This window comes from Diceros bicornis, chromosome 26 (genome assembly GCF_020826845.1).
Source record: "Diceros bicornis minor isolate mBicDic1 chromosome 26, mDicBic1.mat.cur, whole genome shotgun sequence".
In the NCBI taxonomy this organism is placed as follows: Eukaryota; Metazoa; Chordata; class Mammalia; order Perissodactyla; family Rhinocerotidae; genus Diceros; species Diceros bicornis.
In genome coordinates this window covers 37,022,760-37,043,146 of record NC_080765.1, presented here as the reverse complement: position 1 = coordinate 37,043,146, position 20,387 = coordinate 37,022,760, and the positions used below count along the sequence as shown (strand labels likewise).

General features: G+C 43.6%; 2 protein-coding genes across 2 annotated transcripts in view; one reads left to right on the top strand and one right to left on the bottom strand.

The window, feature by feature from the left end:
• Window positions 1-20,387, top strand: part of SHISA9 (shisa family member 9) — a 271,671-nt gene that overhangs the window by 172,200 nt on the left and 79,084 nt on the right. The gene's annotated exons all lie outside the window — the stretch shown is intronic.
• On the bottom strand, window positions 12,550-13,570 carry LOC131422635 (inositol oxygenase-like). The gene is given in 3 exon segments (XM_058570028.1): window positions 12,550-12,771; window positions 12,924-13,333; window positions 13,336-13,570. Coding segments are annotated over 3 exon segments (855 nt in total). The 5' UTR covers window positions 13,559-13,570.

Below are 20,387 nucleotides of genomic sequence, written 5' to 3'. Positions count from 1 at the left end.
TTCCTGTCGTCCTTACTCTTGGGAAGGTCACATAGCTACCTGGAGTGGTGCTTCTCACGCATTAAGGGATACACGGGTCATCTGGGGTATCTTGTTAAAATGCAGTTTCTGATTCAGTGGATCTGGGGTGGGTCCACAGATTGTGCATTTCTTACAAGCTCTTAGAAGATGCCAATGCTGCTGATCTGTGGACCACATTTGAGGAGTAAGACCTGAGTATTCTGAAGTTGGCAGCACTTTTGCCCATTCCTTACCACATTTGAGTCTCCCCTGGATAGCCAGGTCCTCAGCTGTAAAACCAGAAGCCTGCAGAAAGGAGGTGTCTTGGCCAAGGTCACACGCCCTCAAATGATATCTTTGATTTTAGAGCTCAGGTTTTCTGACTTAGAATACATCACCTTTTTAAATAACTCATCATGCAATTTATTGTGACATGCAAACGAAGGTGCGATTTTGATTTTTAAACCCAGTCTGAGAGTCTTTTTCCTTTAGTAGATTGTTTTATCATATTTCCACTTAATGATGTAAGGTGCACATTTAGTATTAATTCTGTCTTCATTTTTTGGTAATGTTCTCGTTCTTTGCACATCCTTGCTGTTTTCTTTCCTTTCCTGCCTGTATCTTTTGCTGTAGGTTGGAGCTTCCCAGCGTCAGCCACACACTGGAATCACAAACAGAACTTAATGAATTCCAACCTCTGGCTCCCACCTGAGATTCGGATTTATTTGCTGTGGCATGGGGCTTAGGCATCAGCATTTTTAAAACCTTCCCCAGGTGTTCTAACGAGCACCACTGATTTAGATCTTTTTTTGGCCTCAGTTTTTCCTCCCTTCCTGCTATTTCTATGATTTCTATAGTCATTTTTAAAGTGCTTCTGCTGGTCATCTTTATATTTTTAACCAGTACATTTAATTCTTTTTCTTCATTTTTTAACAATAAAATTTAAGTGGAATCTTTTAATTCTTTATTGTGAAAAAGTTTGAAAAATGTGGATATTCACTCACACATACACCTCCCCATTATCCCTCCTGCTCCAGCAAGTCTCACCTTCAATTTAATTAGTAAGCTCTGAGGTGTGTGTGTGTGTGTGTGTGTGTGTGTGTGTGTGTGTCTCAGGCCTGTAGACTGATTTCACTTTTGTTGGTGGTGTTTATTTTGTATTGTTTTTTTTTTTTTTTTTGAGGAAGATCAGCCCTGAGCTAACATCTGTTGCCAATCCTCCTCTTTTTGCTGAGGAAGACTGGCTCTGGGCTAACATCCGTGCCCATCTTCCTCCGCTTTATATGGGACGCCACCACAGCATGGCCTGACAAGCGGTGCGTCAGTGTGCGTCCGGGATCTGAACCTGCGAACTCTGGGCCACCGAAGTGGAGTGTGCACATTTAACCGCTACACCACCGGGCTGGCCCCTGTATTGTTTGACTTTTCTTTCAAGATTTGTAAGATTTGCATTCTTTCCCTAGAGATGTTTAGCTTTAATTTTATATATCAGTGGTTTCCTTTGTTAAAGCACTTTGAAGAAGCTGAAAGTGCTAGAGGGATGGACACAAAATTATTATTATTATTTGTGAGGAGATCAGCCCTGTGCTAACATCTGCCAATCCTCCACAGCATGGCTTGCAAAGCAGTGTGTCGTTGCGTGCCCGGGATCCGAACTGGCGAACCCTGGGCTGCTGCAGTGGAGCACGTGCACTTAACCGCTTGTGCCACTGGGCCAGCCCCCAAAATTATTATTTTTATAATAATAATAATAGCATATACTAGGACATGTTACCATCCTTATCTGTAAGTCATGACATCTTCCTAATTGAAGCCAGTGATTGATCAGGTGGCAGGCATTTAAGGTGCGTTCATTCTGTTTTGCATCTACACTTACAATGGAGGTTGGCTTTCTCGTGTGGTCTTTGTCCAATAAGGGAGGTTGGGTTAGGATTCATTTCTCACAGTCTTTGTCCAGTCTTGGTACCAAGATTAAACTGGCGTCACAAAGTGACTTAGGGTAACTTCCTATCCTTTTCTATGTTCCAGAACAGTCTGCCTAAATGAGAGTTATCTATTTCTTAGAGGTTTGCTAGAATTTGACTGTAAAACAATCTGGGGATAGCGCCTTTGTGTGAGTGTATTTTTTGCCCTGACTTTTGATTTTGAAATTTTGAAAAATGTTTGACTTGCAGAAAAATGGAAATAGAAGTACAGTAAAAACTACTTCTTCAGTTTTTAAATGGCTTTTGGTCTTCTGTGGTTTTCTACTTTTTCTTGGGTCAGTTGGGTAATGTAAATTTTGTTTGAAACAATGACCATTTCAACTAGATGTCTAACTTATGGTGAAACTTTAAAATAATATTCACCTATTACGTTTCTAGTCTCAGCTGTGTCTGTAGTTATGACACCTTTATCATTTCTCACGTTTTACGATATCTCCTCTAATCTTCGTAGCGAGTTTATGATGCAGATAGCACATTTCATCTTCATTTCACAGATAAGGGTATTGAGATTAGGGAAATTCGGTGACTTACCCACAGCCAAACAGCTAGTGAGTGAGAATGCCAGGGTTCTAGATCACGTTTTCTGAGCTTAGAGTCCAACCTTCATCACCTGTCCCTCATAGCCTCCTGGTCTGCAGACCACACTTTGAGGAGCAAGCCCTGAGTATTCTGAAGTTGACAAAACTTTGCCCCTTCCTTACCACATTTGAGCCTCCCCTGGAGTTAGCCAGGTTCTTGACTGGCAGCTGTGGAACCGGAAGCTTGCAGAGGGGAGGTGCCTCGCCCAAGGACACACAGCCTCGAATGGTACTGTTGATTTTAGAACGCAGGTTTTCTGGGTTTGAATACAGTGCTCTTTTTAATAATTCATCATGTAATTTCATTATGACATACAAATAAAGGCTAGATTTTGATCTTTTTTTACCTAGTCTGAGAATCTTTTTCTTTTAATAGATTGTTTATATCCTGGTTCCACTTATTGATGTAATGTGCATGTTTATCATTAATTAGTAATCATTATTATTATTTATATGTTATTAAATAATTATATTATATAAGTATCAAATAATTATTAATAATAATCATTAATTATTCATAATTAAATTGATTATAATTAAGCTGCCTCTCTTCATAGCCTCCCACAAGGCATGGACAGCAGTCTCCCTATTTGCTGTTTCCTTTAGTTAAAGTGATCCAGTGGGGCTTGGGGGTGAACTGGGCTGCACCCAAAACAGCTCTCCCCCTGATCAGAGCCCTGGAGGACTATCCTATGGGTCTTGAGCTTAGCTCAAGGCAAACATGCTATTACTGAGTTCTTGGATGACTAGTTATATCAGATTAGTACTGACTATTAAAAAGGGGCTGACATTTTGTTGTTGCTGTTCTGGATTCCATGAAATTTATGCTACATGCGAGTCTGCTTTCAATAGCAACAATAGCCAGGAGGTACATTTTTTGGAAGAAGGATGGTGAGTGACCTTAGAAGAGGAGAATGGACTCTAGGGAGGATGAGAAGAAGACAGAGAGATGTAAAGAAATGAAGACGGTGTGGTCTTAGAGGACAGGTAGGAATGGGGTGACTACAGCTAACGTGGCCTTAAAAATGGTGTGGTTATAGTTGGCCACAGGAGGGGACAGCTAGTGTAGGTGTGTCTATAGGCAGCACTGAGAATGAATTAAAGGAAGGAAGGGTGCAGATGTACAATTAGATATATGTACTTCCTAGCTTTGGCCAAGCTAGTATGATTGCAGAGTTACTCCCACCACTGAGGGAACTCCCATGGGACTGTCTAACGTTAATGCAGTGAAAGCAGATAAATTCCATTTGAGAGCTTTGGAGCCCTTTGGCTTATCAGCGAGGACCTGTTACCAGGGGACCTGTTAACAGGGGTTTGCTGACCAAGCGTCTGTTCCTCTCCACGACTCAGGATGAGGTTGGCGGCCCCGGCGTTCCACCAGGCTGTATGGAAGCACCGTGTTAGCAGTGCCCGCAAGGCTCCCCATGCCCGCACGTAGGGTAGAGAACACTGGGGACTGGGAAAACATATTTTTACACATAAATATTTATGTCAAATCAGCTCTGCTAAGAAGGTGGGAAAACAAGGCGTGAAAACACAATGAGACAGAGCAGCCTGACTTTTTGCAAATATTTATGAAAGAGGAAAATGTGGAGAGAGAGAAATAGCCCTGGAAGCTTGGCAAAGAAGGAAAGAGAGACATGAAGGATGCCCTGAGCTGTGGGAGGGCTGCCTTCTTGGAGAAAGAAGGTGTGGAGGGCAGGGATAATCAAATAATAACGCCTTTAGGGAGGGAAAAGGAATTGACAGTTTTTATTTATATTTTTAATACCTGTAAGACAGACACTTTGCTAAGCACATGTATTTCTTTGAGGTAGGAATTAATAACCCATTTTACAGATAGGAAAACTAAGAGTCTAAGAGGTTAAGGAATTTTTTCAAGTTACTCAGTTAACAAGGGAGAGACCTGGGATTCCATTCACATCAACTTGTCTACTTGTCTCCAAGCCCAGTGGTCTTCCTCCACTATACTGCACTTGCCCAACCCAGTTCAGGTCTGGGCCGAGTAGTGTGATGGGCAATTAAGAGACTCTGTCTCTGCATTTTCTATAATAATCATGTATGACTTTTTAAACTAAAAATATAAACATTAAAGATAGTAATACAAAAACTATAATAGAAGAGAGGTGTAATATATGAAGAATTATACTTAATTTGCCCTTTTGGGCTTAGGCAATGTCCATAAGTATCTACACCAAATGATATCAGTGTTAATCCTATTGGGGGAGGACAGGAAGGGAAATGGGCAATTTTACCTTTCATTTTGTCCATTTCTGCTCAAAATTTTTACAATAAACATTATGACTTTTATAGTAGATCACTAAATTAAACACACATACACACACTCATACACACACACACACAGAAGACAGGTCTATATAACAGGCATGTTCAGCATCCTTCTGTTTCATCTTCAGTTTCATCTTTTGTAAAATGATGATAAAAGTCTCATTTCATGGGATTCTCTGAGGATGAGTGAGACGGTCCACATAAAATACCACATTGCCCAAAGGCTGGCCCAGTGGCGTAGTGGTTAAGTTAGTGCATTCCACTTGAGTGGCCCAGGTTCATGGATTTGGATCCCAGGCTCGGACCTACACACTGCTCATCAAGCCATGCTGTGGTAATGTCCCACTAACCAAATAGAGAAGGATGGGCACAGATGTTAGCTCAGGGACAATCTTCCTCGTCAACAAAAAACCAAACAACAACAAAAAAAACAAAAACAAAAAACCACAGTGCCTAGCACATCGGAAGCTCTCAATCCATGTCAGATGCTGTTATTATTTTTTCAGTAAATGGCTCATTTTGAAGAAGTGCATGGAGTGATGGTCAGTAGAGCTAGCACATGCCTTGCCCATGGTAGGGGCTCAATGCCTTTGTTGTTGTTGCTGAAGGAATAAATACACTGCGACTGACATTGATTTGGAGAGATGGAAATTCAGCCTGTGTGCAATGCAGCTGAAGGTGGTTACCAGCCATTGCAGAATTTTGTTGCTCAGCCAAAGGTCCTCTTCTGCGATCCCTTGAGGATGTGGCCATTTCTTGCCAAACCACCAGCAATTGTTTCTGCCTCTGGCAAAGGCTTATCCTCATATTGACTTGAGAGTCCTGTCCTTCCTAAATGCTAGAGGGAGTGGGAAGAAAAATCTCTGTAACATAGGAAACCAGCCAGGCTGTGGCAGTGGAGGAAGAAGGAGCTATCCCTAAGATGTTGGGGCATTTTCTCAAGAAGTTGGAAGAGAAATATGTAGAGTCACCTGGGTTTACAGGCTTGCAGTGTTATTCAGCACCAGTTTTCTATAAGGAGCAAATAGGCAAGTGTAATTAATTGATGGTTACGAGGGGAAAAGGGAGAAGCGTGTTGACATTATGGAATGTCCATTGTTCTGGGCGTTGTGCTTGGTGCTGTGTGTATGACTTCTCCTTTAATCTTCAAACAACACTGCAGGGATGACATTATTATGCCTGTTTTATAGATGAAGAAGCCAACTTGCCTAACGTTGTATAACTCAACGAATGTGGTGGAACTAGGGTTTGAGAACTAGGATATCTGTCTGGATCGAAATCTTTGGGAGAGTATGTGGGGGATAGAAAAATAAAAGACATGTGATTGTAAATGTGCACATTAGAATATAGCCAATTTTGTTTTCTGCTCTCTTGGGAAGTGAGGCAAGAAACTAGAGATTTTGTTATTCAAAAAGGATAAATTTATTCATTTAGTTAGGAGTTATGATTGGCTTAGGCCAGGGATGGTGAATGGATTAAACCTCAAGTGCCTAATCTGATTCGTTGGTAGTGGCTCCTCAGTGGGAAATTGATTATTGATGCCTGTTATGGATGTGGGATGGGGGATTAGTGGCTCATTTGCTATTTCTTTGATACCTGCTCATGAAGCAGAGAAGTAGCTATTCTGGGTAATACAGGAGAAGTACTCTGTTGAATGGCACGGATAAGGGCAGATGAATTATATCTTTGTAAAAACAGAGGTATGAGGTGGATGGTGAGCCCAGCTGGCAGAAACTGAGAATCCAATGAGAATGGGCAGAGATCTCATTTTGTGTTACAACAGAAGATAGTGAACTTATAACTCTTCAACTGTCTCCAAGAGAAGCAGACCAATCTGGGCAACAGAGAGACATTGGGAAGAACCCAGGAAGCAAGCCCTTCTCATAGTAAAGTGGTTATTAGCAACGGGACTTTCGGAGCTAGACAGACCACATTTCAAATCCTGTCTCCATCCCTTAGGAGCTGTGTGACTTTGGGTTTTTATCTCTATATTCTCATCCAAAAATATGAAGACTATTCTCAAATCTTGGTGTTATTCTGAAGATGAAATGAGATAATATTATTAAAGTGCTTTACATACAGTAGGTACTCAATATATAATTGTTCTCTTCTCCACCCACACCATTGTGCCCTGCATTTGGGGATGCTCTCCTTGGTGAGGAAAGGCCTCATGGGAGGGCACCAAATCCTGACTCAGATTTAGTCCAGCTCTTCTGTACAGGTGTCTCTAATGCCTCCCTCTTGTGACCAAACGTCAGGGTCCACTTGGCTTCCCCTATTACTATTAATGGAAATTGTGTTCCTAATTCCCCTCCCGCTGCACAGTCAATTTACCTCCTAATGCCTAGCAGAGGCAGCGTGCAGAAAGATTGACAACATTCTTCACACTGTTTAAAGGTTCCACTGTGTGTTCAAAATTGTCTAAATGGGGGGATAATGAACAATCATCAAATTGGAGCTTTCTCAAGCTGAGAGGAAAGAAAGGCTTTGGAGACACCTTGCCACATGACCAAAGTTGTTGGCTGGAGTGGGGCGGGGGAGAGAAGAAGTGTCAGTTCCCCAAGCCCAAGAGAGAGTGGACCTGTTAGAGCAGGAAGCATTTGGAACCTTTCTCTATTTGCAGTTTACCTGGTAACTTCCCAGGGAACGTTGGGATAAGGGGGGCAGGTACACCGCAGATTCTATCAGCTCTGGGCAGGTTAATAAAACCAAACCCAGTGGTGTCCATCACAATCTGGACCAACTTGATGCGTGAATTCGCCATTGATTTCCTGATAGTAACTTTCCTGATGGGATGGGATATCCTGGGTGGAAGGATCGTGTCTCAAATTATGGCTCTCCATTTTATTATTGGTATGTCTTTGGGTAGATGGCTTCACCTCTGTGAGTCTCTGCATCTTTACTGAAAAGAGGATGATGATACCTGTCTCCCAGAACCATTATGATGACTCATAGTCATGACCTTTAGAAATCATAAGTATCATTTACTACATTCTCATTTTTTGATGGAGGAGACGCTGAGTTAGTCTCCATTTTGATTAACAGTCTTGCAGTGTAGGTATTATTATCCACGTTGTAAAAATGTGACATTGCGCTTTAGAGAGTTGAGGTTTCTCATCCAGGACCCCACAATTAGGAACCAATATCTGTTTGACTCCAAATGTGATACTTCATCCCGTCTACACAAGACTACCTCTACATGAGACACTTGCTGATTGTGAAACCACCCAGTCTAGTGCAAAAACATAACAGCTGCTCGAAAAATATTTATGTGTTTATTGTTCATTAATCTGTTCTCATAGACACTGAGCATTGATCAGCTCTGAAGCTAATGTTGGACATTAGCTGGTTGATGTCTGATATTGCCTGACTGTTGACCATTACCTGGCACAGAGAGCAGGCAGACAGCAGACTACCTTCTTCTTCTCTTAACAATGAGTTTGACTCTCTCAGCAATGGCCAGCCCTATTTGAACTTGACAGAATGTGAGAAAGGGTCCAATTCCATGACATATCCTCACTCATGGAGAGCCCTTAAGCATCTTATTGCACAAGTTGAGAACTCAATGACCTACAGAGGCTGACAAAGCCTTGACAGCCTCATGTGTGCAGATGGTAACATCTTGAGTTTGGACAGCAGTTTGGACAGTGATGTAGGGGCTGCCTTGAAGAGAAAGCCTCTCCATAGCCTACTCCACACTCCCATAGCTCCTCTGATTCCCTCCATAATAATGCTTACCTCACCACTGCTGTTGTCTGTTTTGCTTTTTGTCCCCCTTCCTCACCTGAGTGTTTGTTTCTTGAGGACAGACACAATGTCTAATTGATCTTCATGATCCCAACGTGTTGCATAAGACCAGGCCAAGAGTAGGTAGTTAATTAATATGGAGAGAATGAGAGGGCTAAAGAGAGACTGAGGAGGGGGGAGAGAGGGAGACCGAGGAAGGGAGAGAGAGAGAGAAAGAGAAAGAGACTGAAGAAGAGAGAGACAGAGAGAGAGAGAGACTGAGGAAGGGCGGGGGAGGGAGAGACACTGAAGAAGAGAGAGGGAGACACTGAAGGAGGGAGAGAGAGAGAAAAAAGGAAAGGAGGGAAGAAAAGAGAGAAAACAAAGGAGGAATAGAGAATAAAGGAAGAGAAGTAAAGCACAAAGGAAGTTAGGAAGGAGGGGAAGGAGGAAGAGGGAAGAGAAGGGAGGGAGAGAGGGGAAGGAAGAGCGGACTCTACAGGCCAACTTTTAAGGGATTTCTCTTTGGCCCCTGTTTTTCCCTAAAACATGAACTCTTAAGCTGTAAGTGTGACCAGTTTTCCAGCAGGTCAGGCTGCAGGGTGAGTTTAGGAATTTTGTTCCAGAAGAATCAACCTTCTGTCAGGCTCAGTCCCCTTGTTTGTAAAATGGGCTTAACCACGTCTGCCTCACACGATTATTGTGAGAATTAAACTACATAAAGAGAGAAAAGAGTCCCAGCCCTGGAAGCCTGGAAGGCTGATGCTAAGAGGCGGCACTTCAGAGGTGGAAGTATCCTGAGAAGCTCAGAGGGGAAGGAGGGATCATCGGGGAGAGCCCAGCTTCCAGCAACGATGACCTGTCCACCTTTCCTGTTCTAAGTACTGCAATCATTAAATTCTTTTATTAGATACTTTTCTCTGGCTTAATAGGCCCATGTCTGTGAATGGGACCTTTCCTGGGGTGCGCACAGACTGTGCTATTTTGAATTCTGCATAATTAAGATAATTAGGTACCCAGACAGAGTTTAAATACTATTGAGGGTTTGGTGCACACTGGCCGGCCCTGGTGGTGGAGTCATTTCGGGACGCAGCCTCTGCTTGCTGCTGCATTTTAGAGCCCAGAACCTTGACTAGGATGAAATGGTTCTCCTGGGCAAAGGAGGGGAAGGGAGGTGGTGTATTTCTGAACTCCTTCTAAATGCCAGGTGATCTGCAGGGAATTCTACATGCATTGTCTGAGTTAATTTCATCCTCCTAATAAACTTATTGGTGTGTGTTGTTGCTTCCGTTTTACAAATGAAGACAGAGTGGTGAAGGGGTAAAGGCATGTGCCCTGGGTCAAGCATCTAGGAAGCCCCACTGGCCTTGAGCTGTCTAAGCCTGAATTTGCTGACTTGTGAAATGCAGATAATAATAATACGTACCTACCATGTAGGATTGATCAGAGAATTAAGTAAGATGGGACATATATTACACTGTTATCACAGTGCTGGGCAGCTACAAAGAACTCAGTAAGTGTGAGTTAACATTCTTATTCTCCCAGATTATCTGGGCCCAAAGCCTAAGCTTGGTCTGACTCTGTGAGCCCAGCTTATGTCCCATTGGGAGACGGAGATGGGTCCCACGTGAACATGGGGTCTGGAAGTCCCTTATTCTGTTTAGGACATGAGCACTTTTGGTTCTCATCATGCTGTAAGAATTCAGCCATGCTGCATCTGTGTCCCTGTGTCTGCACCAGAATGCTGTAAGAACTCAGTGCGACTATGAGTCTATGCGTGCTCCATGCCTGGGTGTGTGCAAACTCAGTGTGGTGAGGGTAAAAATTGATATCTGAACAAAACTTTGCTGTTTACAGAAGAGCAGTTTTGTGTGTATGCTTTTATTTCTTCTTTCCAATGACTCTGGTCATTGATTGCCATTTTTATATAGCCTCGACTTGCTAATATTTTTGTCTACAAATGTTTTGAGCATCTTTATGTCAGACTGTTCTAGACAGAGGAGTGAATAAGAAGACAGAGTTCTTGTCTTCATGAAGCTTCCATTCCAGTGGCAGTAAATGTATAAAGGGAAAATAAGAGACTTGTATTTATTGATTAGGGCTATGAAGGAGAAAAACAACCCCAAACTCTCAGTTTAATGTTAATATAATCAATGTTTATTTCTTGTTTGTATCACAGGGAACTCTGCTGCATGCAGTCATTCAGGGACCCAGGATTCTTCTATCTTTTGGCTCCGCCATTCTCTTAGGGCTTTGGAGTCCTCCACTGAGTCTTCTGCATCTGACCAGCAAAGTAGGAGAGAGTGAGAGACTGGGAACTAGATGGGAGGCTTTTACTAGGATAGGCTTTGAGAACATGACTTCTATCGGTTTTGTTCCATTGGCCAGAACCATTGTACAGATATATCTATTTACAAGGGAGGCTGGTAAATATGATGTAGCTAGTTTCCCAGGAAGAAAAGGGAACCAGTTTAGTAAAAATGCATACATCGTCTGCCACTGTGTACATGAGTGTGGTTGTGCCATGCTGTATTGTGTGTTTGCAGTTGCATGGGCTTCTTTGGAGGGGCTTATAGGGGCTACTTTCTGCAAGAGAAGGAGGCATCCCTGGTGGATGTGTATTGTTATCCCTGGTCCCATGATGTTCAGTAGGGAGAATTTAACCTCTAAGCCTGTCTTGTTCACATTCTCTTGTCTCTCCCTTTGCCATCTCTTACCCCATATCCTAGCCAGTGCTCAGATCTATATAGCACTGTGCTTGTGTACCATCTTTCCTTCTCCTTTCCCTGGGTTAAGCTCTCCCACTCTTGTGAATCCTCCACCACCCCTCAAAGGCTCCTCACAACTGGGAACCCAGATAATTTCTCGTACCTTTGAAAAATTCTCAGTCGTTAGTAGCAGTCCTAGTAATGCCACCACTTGATTCGAATGGCCTTCCCAGTTTTCAGTGAACTTTCCTGTGCTGAAATTTCTTGCTCAAAGTCTGTCTATTCCACTAGACTCTGTGTGCCAGGATGACAGGGACCGTGGCTGTCTGAGCACAGCTTACATCTGGTGATTAGCATCACTCCTGGTACACAGTGGGGCACCAATATGACATATTCAATGAACAAATGAATAAATCATTGAATATATTTTATTTAATACTCCGAGCAACCTTAGGAATTAAGTATAATTACCCCCATTATGGCTTATTCCCCCTCCTCGGTTTAATAATATTATCCTCAGTTAAGAAAACTGAGACTCAAGAATTTAATAACTACTCCCAAATCACAACAGTAATAATTGGTTGGACTTGGATTCAAACTCAAGTGTGCTTCATTCCAAATCCCTTGCTGCTTTTTTGCTCATTTGTTTTTTACCATGTCACATTGCATCCCATCATTTAATATTAATACCACGATGCATCTATTTCTTAGGACTTTTTCAAAGTACTTCCACATATGTCATTTCATTAGAGCATCATGATAGTTCAGTGTAGTATGCAGCACAGGTGTGAGTTTTTATTTTCCTACTTCATAGATTTAGAAAGAAAATCCACAAAGAGAGAACTCTACACTAGGGCTCAGCAAACTTTTCCTGTGAAAGGCTACAGAGTAAATAGTGTAGGCTTTGTGTACCATACAACCTCTATTGCAACTGCTCAGCTCTGCCATGGTGGCACAAAAGCAGCTGTAGATAGTATGTAAAAGATGAGTGTTGCCCTGTCTCAATAAAACTTTATTGACAAAAACAGGTGACAGCTGTATTTTGCCTATAGGCCATAGTTTGGTTTTTTGTCTTTTGGTTTTTTTTTTTAGCTGCTGCAGGTCTCTATTGCCACTGGACAGAGGGGCCACCAGGGAGGGGAGTGCTGACTGTAGGTGGGTGTGTGGGGTGCTCCAGGGAGGCCGGGGTGGGTCATCACTGTGTCTGACAGTGGCTGTCGCCATGGAGCACCTGGCCAGGCCTGGGCGGGGTGGGCAGGCCGGTCACCAGCTCAGGATGCCCGGACAGTACTTGTCGATGAGCCCCTGGTAGTAGGGCCGCAGCTTGTCCACGTCCGGCAGGTCGGGACACTTGGTGTAGAGGTCAAACTTGTTGAACTCCTGCACCCAGGGCAGCGTGGCCAGGTCCTGCTCGTTGCACAGCTGCCGGTAGTCGCCCCCCGTGTGCCACGGGTAGAAAGAGTGGAACCGGACCATGTAGAAGGCCTAGGGGTGGGAGGAAGGCACACCACCCAGCATGCTGGAGGCTGGGCTGGGCTGGGCTGGACTGGCCTGGGGCTGGACTGGCCTGGGCTGGGCTGGGCTGGGCTGGGCTGGACTGAGCTGGGTTCTTGGTTTGGCCCCTCACCCCTGCCTACCTCCAGGGGGAGGGAGAATTTGTTGAACTTCATCACCTGGTACGTGTACTCGTCATGGCCCCAGGAAATGAGTACGTTCTGGAGTCCGCAATGGGGTTGGTACGTGCCGAGCTCTGTGCTGTATCGAGGATCCTGGAGGTCGGGGTTGTCCTGGAAGGTGGAGTCACGGAAAACCACAGAGGCCTGGGGACGGCAGCCAACTGGGAAGGTGTCTCCAACGACCGCGCACTGGGGGTCCCCCGCCAGAACCAGGACCTTCCCCAGGTCATGCAGGAGCCTGACGAGGTGGAACCAGTCTTTGTCAGGGTGGGCCTTCCGGATGCCCTCAGCCGTCTGGAAGGCATGGAAGGAGTTGGGGAAGTCCACGTCTGGGTCCGACTCATCCACTAGCCTGTCCAGCATGTCCACAGCTCCAAGATAGTCATTTTCTTGTAGGAGAAGCCCCCAAACTGGGCGTGCTTCTTCCTGACAAAGCCCACAGTCTGCCATGTATGCATGAGCTTGTAGGTGGCGCAGACACGGTCCAGGAGCGGGCTGGAGGTGTAGTTTTGGAAGCTGCCCTTGTCTTTGGCTGTCTCTGGATCCATATCAGGCCGGTAGACCAGGGATGGGTCTGGGCCCACAACCACCTTCATCCTGAGAGGAGCAGAGCTGGTAGGTGGGCAAGTCCCATGGGCCCATGTGCCCATATATGCCCACAGGTTACATAAGTGACCAGACACCACCCAGCCCCTTGGCCTCGGCCCTCAGTAATGAGTGGCCATCCACCCTCCTCCTGGACTCAGCAAGTTAATGTGTCCTAGGCCATAGTTTGTTATCTCCTGCTCTACGCAACCACTAGAAGAGCTAAAATGGAAAATGCCAAAAAGAAAAATCGGGCTTGAGAGCTTAAGAAACTTGCCCAAAGTCCCACAACATATTTGTGGCAGAGCTGTGCCCCGAATCTTCGTTTCTTGCTTCCTGACATAATGTTCTTTCCACGACAACAACCTCCCTCATTACCACTATGGTGGAAATAGAAACCGATCTCGGACTCATGGATTTGCCATTTGTTCCCCCCAACTGCAAACATTAGTCACTGTTCGGTCCTCAGTCCTGATGCCTTCCTTCCACAAAAACTACAGAAGTGCAAATGCTTTGCTTTGTTGCATTCTAAACTCAGCAACAAGCACATGACACTGTGTCTCTTTCCTAAAGAAATGAATCCAGAAGCCAGAACAGAAACTTCCCTGATTTCCAATACACCAGAGTGGTTAGGAATACAGATTTGGAGCCAGGCAGCTGAAGTGGGAATAGCAGCTCTGATACATACTAGCTGGGTGACTTTGGGTGTCTCGGTTTCCTCATTAATAAAACGGGGATAGTAATGTCCCTGCCTCAAAGGGCTATTGGGTGAGGATTGAAATATCCTCATCCAACCCATCAAGTGCCCACTATGTGTGTAAGAAACTTTTATTAAGTACTTAATAGCAAAGCATTTAAAGAGTGTCTGTCACCTAATAGGTGTTTACTGCTGTTGCTACTATTATCATTATCATCATTATTATTTTTCCCGGCATGGAATTTGTGACTTCCTTCATTTACTCTTTCTAACCTCCAGTGCCCCTAACACAGAGTTTCTTGCCCTCAGCACTATTGACATTTTGGGCTGGATAATCTTTTCTGTGGGGGGCTGTCCTGTGCATTTTAGGATACTTAGGATTATCCCTGGCCTCTACCCTCTAGATTCAGTAGCATCCTCCTCCCCCAGTTGTGACAGCCAAAAAGGGGTCTAGACGTTGCCAAATGTCCCCTTGGTCCTGGGGGCAAAAATCTCTTCTCAGTTGAGAACTACTCCTCCAATGTCACTGCCTCTTCCTCATTACTATTTGGCAAGTCCTGACATGTGTTTTCCTCATGAAGAGAGAAATTAACAGATGTTAAGAAAAAGTATTGAAAGCAATTAACCCCTAATTGAGACCTTCTCACTGATAGGATCAGTTAAAAGTCATTGGAGAAAACTTTGGGGAGAAAGTGAGCAGCTTATGGGAAGCATGTCTGATTGAAACCAAACATTTTGAGATTTGTCCCCTGGCCCAGATCCTTAGGTCCTTTCCATGAATGGGGAGGACATTCTGTTCAACTGAGTCAATCACTTGAGGAAGATGTGCTAAGAGAGAGTCACCAGTTTAGACCATGACAGAAAGAGGCAAAGTCATCATTTATTCACTACACAAACCAAGGGCTACTTTGATAGCTTAGGAAGCAAAAAAGAGTGAGATAGCTTCTCCATATTCCAGAAACTCACCATCTAGCCAAAGAGACAACAAGTAGACAAATAAGTGAGCAGTCTCCCAGATTGGGACTACAGAGCTAGGTGGGATCTTAGACAAATCCTTTATTTTTCTGGACCTTGGTTTCCCTGATATTCCCAAATCTTAGGGAATTCTGCAATGATGTGGAAGTGTGGAAATATTGAAATTCCCCTTCTCTATTATGAGAAAATGTCCATAAAATTATCATCAAAGGCTGAAGAAACAGAACTTACTCATAAGGAATGTCCATGATTTTCATTTCTCTTTTTCCTGATGGAATGAATAATAGTTTGGTGAGCAATGGGCTGTTGAGACTTGGGTCATTGCCCAATAGTGTCTGTACAAATTCAGGTTCCAGATTCCTTCCTGAATCCTACTTGCATCTCTGCAGCTCTGGTCAGTGGCATAGGTGGGGCACCAAGGTGAGCTATTTCTCTGTCCCCACCCCTCAGGTTGCTGGGTGATGCAAGGCCCTTTGGATTTGCAAAATGGATGGTTTTCATCTTTCTGGAATGCCAGGCTCATCCATCTGGGTTGGCTGGTTTTCCCCCAATTTCACCCACATTACGCAAGGCATTCAATTTGTCGAACTAGGTGATGGGCTTTGGTTTCATTGAGAGTCATGGAAGTAATTGGCTTGTTCTCTGTCAACTGCTACATCTTCGTCATTCTCATTATCATCAATTCTATCAACTAGTTCATTCATTCATTCATTCATTTAGCAACCATTCAGTGTTGTATCAAGGAGGGTGGGGGATAAAAATGATCCTCTTGGCCGGGAAGAATATTTTATCACTGACATTGTTTGTAATTGCCAGTGCATGGTGATAAAATAAAGAAGACCAAATTTTAGTTGATTTTATTATTGCTTTTAAATTTCCTACAGTTGATGTACTCTCTCTATGCCTGCACCAGGGGCAGATCCCTCCAAATGTTCTGACTTGATACACCACTGCTACAATTTATCAATGTGAGAAACTTTGTTAGAATCTGGGCACACATGGCTTGTTACAAGAGCACAATGGTTCAGAAGTGGGTAGTAGAACCAGACTGCCTGGTTTTGTCACTGCCAAGTACCAACTAAGCTACTTAACCTCTCTGGGCCTCAGTTTTCCCATTTGTAAAATGGAGAACGGTAGTAATACTTACCTTAATTTAAGTTAAGTTATATTAAATAATCTACATCAAGCACTAGTATAGTGCCTCGGACACACTAACACCTCAGTATACACTAGTTATGATTTATTTCAACAAATATTTGTTGACCACCTGCTGAGTGCCTGACACTGTTCCAGGCACTGGGAAGGGACTAACAAAATAATTTCTACCTAGGCCAATGGGAAATATTGGAGGAGTAATTTCTGCCTAGGAGGAGGGAGTGAGGAACAATTGCATAGAGTAGAGAATATTTTGGAGAAGGGGTAATATCTTTTCAAGAATAAAAAGGAGTTTGATGTGGTTGGAGCAAAGCATGGAGGTGAGGCATGGTGAGAGATGAGACTGGAGAGATGAGCAGAGGCTGGATTATATGAAGCCTTGCTGAAGAGCTTGGGCTTCATGTCTTGTAGGTGATAGGAGGTTATGTCATGCTGTGGTAACAAACATCCCCAGACATCTTCATGGGTTGAAACAGCACAGTTCTATATTTCACATGCATATCCACTGTGGAGAGCCTACAGCTTTTGCTCCATGTGCCTTCACTCAGGAACCCAGGCTGAAGGAGCAGCCCCTGTGTGAGACATTCTAGACTCTTAGCGGAGGGGAAAAAAAGAGAAGATGACAGCACACGCAATCTCTTAAAACTTCTGCTCAGAAGTGGTACACATCACTTTTACTCATATCTCATTGGCCAATGCAAGTCACATGACTGAGCCTGATGTCAATGGGGCAGGAAGTAATTCTTCCCTAGGGAAGAACAGCAAATATTTTGAACAACAGAATCTACTACAGCACACCATGATTAGATCTGGATTGCAAGGAGCAAGTGTGCTAACAGATATGAAAATATCATAAATTGTAAAGCCCCTTTTAAATATCAGCAGTCATCATTAGTTTTGGTAAATAGAGATGCACCATCTGGACCCTCCTTCAAAGAAGGACTTGCTATCCAGCTACAAGGAGTGTGGTCAGCAGATAGCCTATAGCTCTCAGCTCCTTCAGGGTCTGCCTCAGCTGTAGAGAGCTGCCTCATCACATTCTTCCCAGAGCATCCAGCGTCTAGTGATGGAATAAGGCAGACATATAAAGGTTGGACCACGTGGCCTGAAGAGCAACAACCCTGATGAACAACATTCGTTCCAGAGCTCCTTGCTGGGGTGTCCCAGACTTTTCAAGCCTGATTGCAGTTCAACTTCTCACTCTGGCCAAACTTGTTTCCCTTTCTCTTCAGAGATGTTGATCCCCAATAAACATCTTGCATTCTAAATTCCATCTCAGCATCTACTTCTGGAGAACCCAAACTGTGACATTGTTATAACAGTAACAATGATAATAATGTAATTATTATTATAATACACAATAATATCAATAACAAGATTGATGTACTCATTATATTTATTTCATTATACTTCCCACTGAGGGCCAACAAAGGGAAGTAAACCAGGTCGCAGAATTAGTAATTAAACCAACAGTTCATTCCTTTGAGTTTTGTCTGATAAAGCCACCATTTTGTTCCTTAAGGATTTTGCACTCCTGGGGTAAATATTCCACGGCCACTATCAGGTAATTCTGAAGCTGAAATCTGGGTCCCAGTTCATCTGAAACTGAGAGATTCTGGGTCAAGAATGGCCCTTTAAGAGAACCCACTCCTCTTTTAGCTGTTAGAACTTTCTAGGAATAGCCATCCTGAAGCCCTTGCTGTTCTGTGGTCTTGTTTTTTTATCAACACCATATCTGTAATGCCTCTCTTTATTAGAATGTACTGGAGAATGATCCATATTTCAAGCCAGAGAGACCTAGGCTTGAATTCAAGATCTCCACTAGCTGTTTGACATCACCCAAGTCCCTTAACTGCTCTGAAATTCCTCTATAGAATGTAGATGACAGCATTTACCTCACAAGGTTATAGTGAAGATTAGGTGAACTATTTTGTATGTGAAGTTCTTAGGAAGGTGCATGGCCATAGTGTGGGCTCAGTAAATGTGCATTTCCTCCCCCTTTCTCGTCTTCCCCTTGGATGAGATGTGCAAAAGTCTCTTGATGAATAGGTAGTTTGGTCATTCCACCTGATGACCCCGGAATATAGATTCCTCTTCATGGGAAATCCACACCATGAAGAAAAATGATGGTGGCTCTTTTATCCCTGTACCTGATAAGACATTTATTTGACTAATATTCTCAGTCAGTGATGAATTAAAGGATTGGAAGGGTTTCCTCTTAGGTACAAGCTTCTCTCAGTCAGTAGGAGATGCCTGAAGAGTTGGGTTGAGGTTTCTAAGATAGTATCTGGGCTAAACAGGATAACGAACAGGGATTGATTAATGACGTCTGTTACAGGAACAGAATTAGGAAGTGGTGGCACACGTGCCACACACTTGTGATCTCTGTGGTATTTCAACACGGTGTATCCTTCTTTCCCCTCCAGGAGTTTTCAAGCCTGTCTCAGCTCATGGAAAGTCAGGTGCAGTTTTGCCTTTGCAATGGTGTTGACCTTCTCTATCTGTCCAAATGGAATTGAATGAAAAATATTTGTTGGAGCTGAAATGGGAGGCAGACAGTAGAATCTATAGTAGATCCTATTGTATGAGGTTCTTAACATGGCAGTCTTACCTCTATCTTTAGAACTCAATTGAAGTAGATCGCCAAAGATGCTGCTTCTCAAATGTTAGCATGAATAAGAATCACCTGGAGAATTTGGTAAACTACAGATGTTTGGGCTCCACCTCCAGAGATTCTGAGTCAGTAGGTCTGGAGTAAAGCCTGAGAATTTGCGTTTATGCAAACTCGAAGTGATGGTGATGCTGCTCATGGACCATGTCTTGAGTGACTGTATCCTAGGACCTTGCTTCCACCTGTGTGGTCTGTGAACAGCAGCATCAGCATCATCTGGGAGCCTGTTAGACATGCAAAATCTGAGGCCCCATCCCAGAGCTACTGACTCAGAATCTTCTTTTAACAAGATCCCCAGGTAACTCACATGCAGATTAAAGTTTGAGAACCACTGGTCTGGGAACTCTTCTCTGACTCTCCTTTACTGAGATAGTGCTAGCACTTTCTTCCACCATCCCTCTCCTACATCATTGATAGACCTTATCACACATTGTTATAATCAGAACAGTCTACCTGTTAGACTTGGAGCTTTTGAGAACAGGGACCGCATCTTCCTTGCTGTATATCCATCTTCTAGGACAGTACCTGGCACATAGGAGGCCCTCAGAAAGTGCATGTTGAATGAACAAATATGGCAGCCCCCAGACGTTAGACTCCACCAACCCTCCCTCCAAGTCTCACTCAAGTTCTCTTTTGTACGGTCTTTGAAGAGAGATTTTTCTCAGTGATTCAGGATTGTGGATGCCTCACAAGGGAAGTATTTGAGCCATTTAGGAGAAGGGATTTCCAGGCACATCAGCTCTTATTTACATGCAAACAATTGCTGCCCTAATTATGAATCATTTCCCCCATTCATGTGAGCAGGTCAGGAGGATTCTCTATTTGGCAACATCTTTTTGTAGGATTCATGGCTCATGAGATGGCTAGAATGTCTGATTTCCTATTTAAAGCTTTTAATTCCATAATACCCACCTTCACCTTTGCTTTTCACTTTGTTGGGCATCCTGGGCTTGGAGCATCTATTAGGGCACCCTATTGCATTGTGGGGTGGAGGGGAGGAAGAAGTAGCTCATGGAACTTCTGTCCTCAAACATGGAGTACTGAGTTGGGAATGAGAGGACTAGGCTTGTCATCATGATAGTGCCATTTCCTTCCTATGACTTCAGAAACATCACCTCTCTCCTGACTCTTTGTTTTCTCAGGCTTGGGTTGTATTAGTAGCTTGTTTTCTTCCTTCCTTTGTTTCTTTTCCTTAACCTTCCTCCCTCCATTATTCCCTTGCCTTCCTTCCTTCCTTCCTCCCTCCCTCCCTACCTCCTTTCCCTCATTCCTTCCTTCCTTAGTTACTTCCTTTTCTTTCTAGTTTTCTCTTTTACTCTTTTCCCCCTCCTTCGTCTTGTTC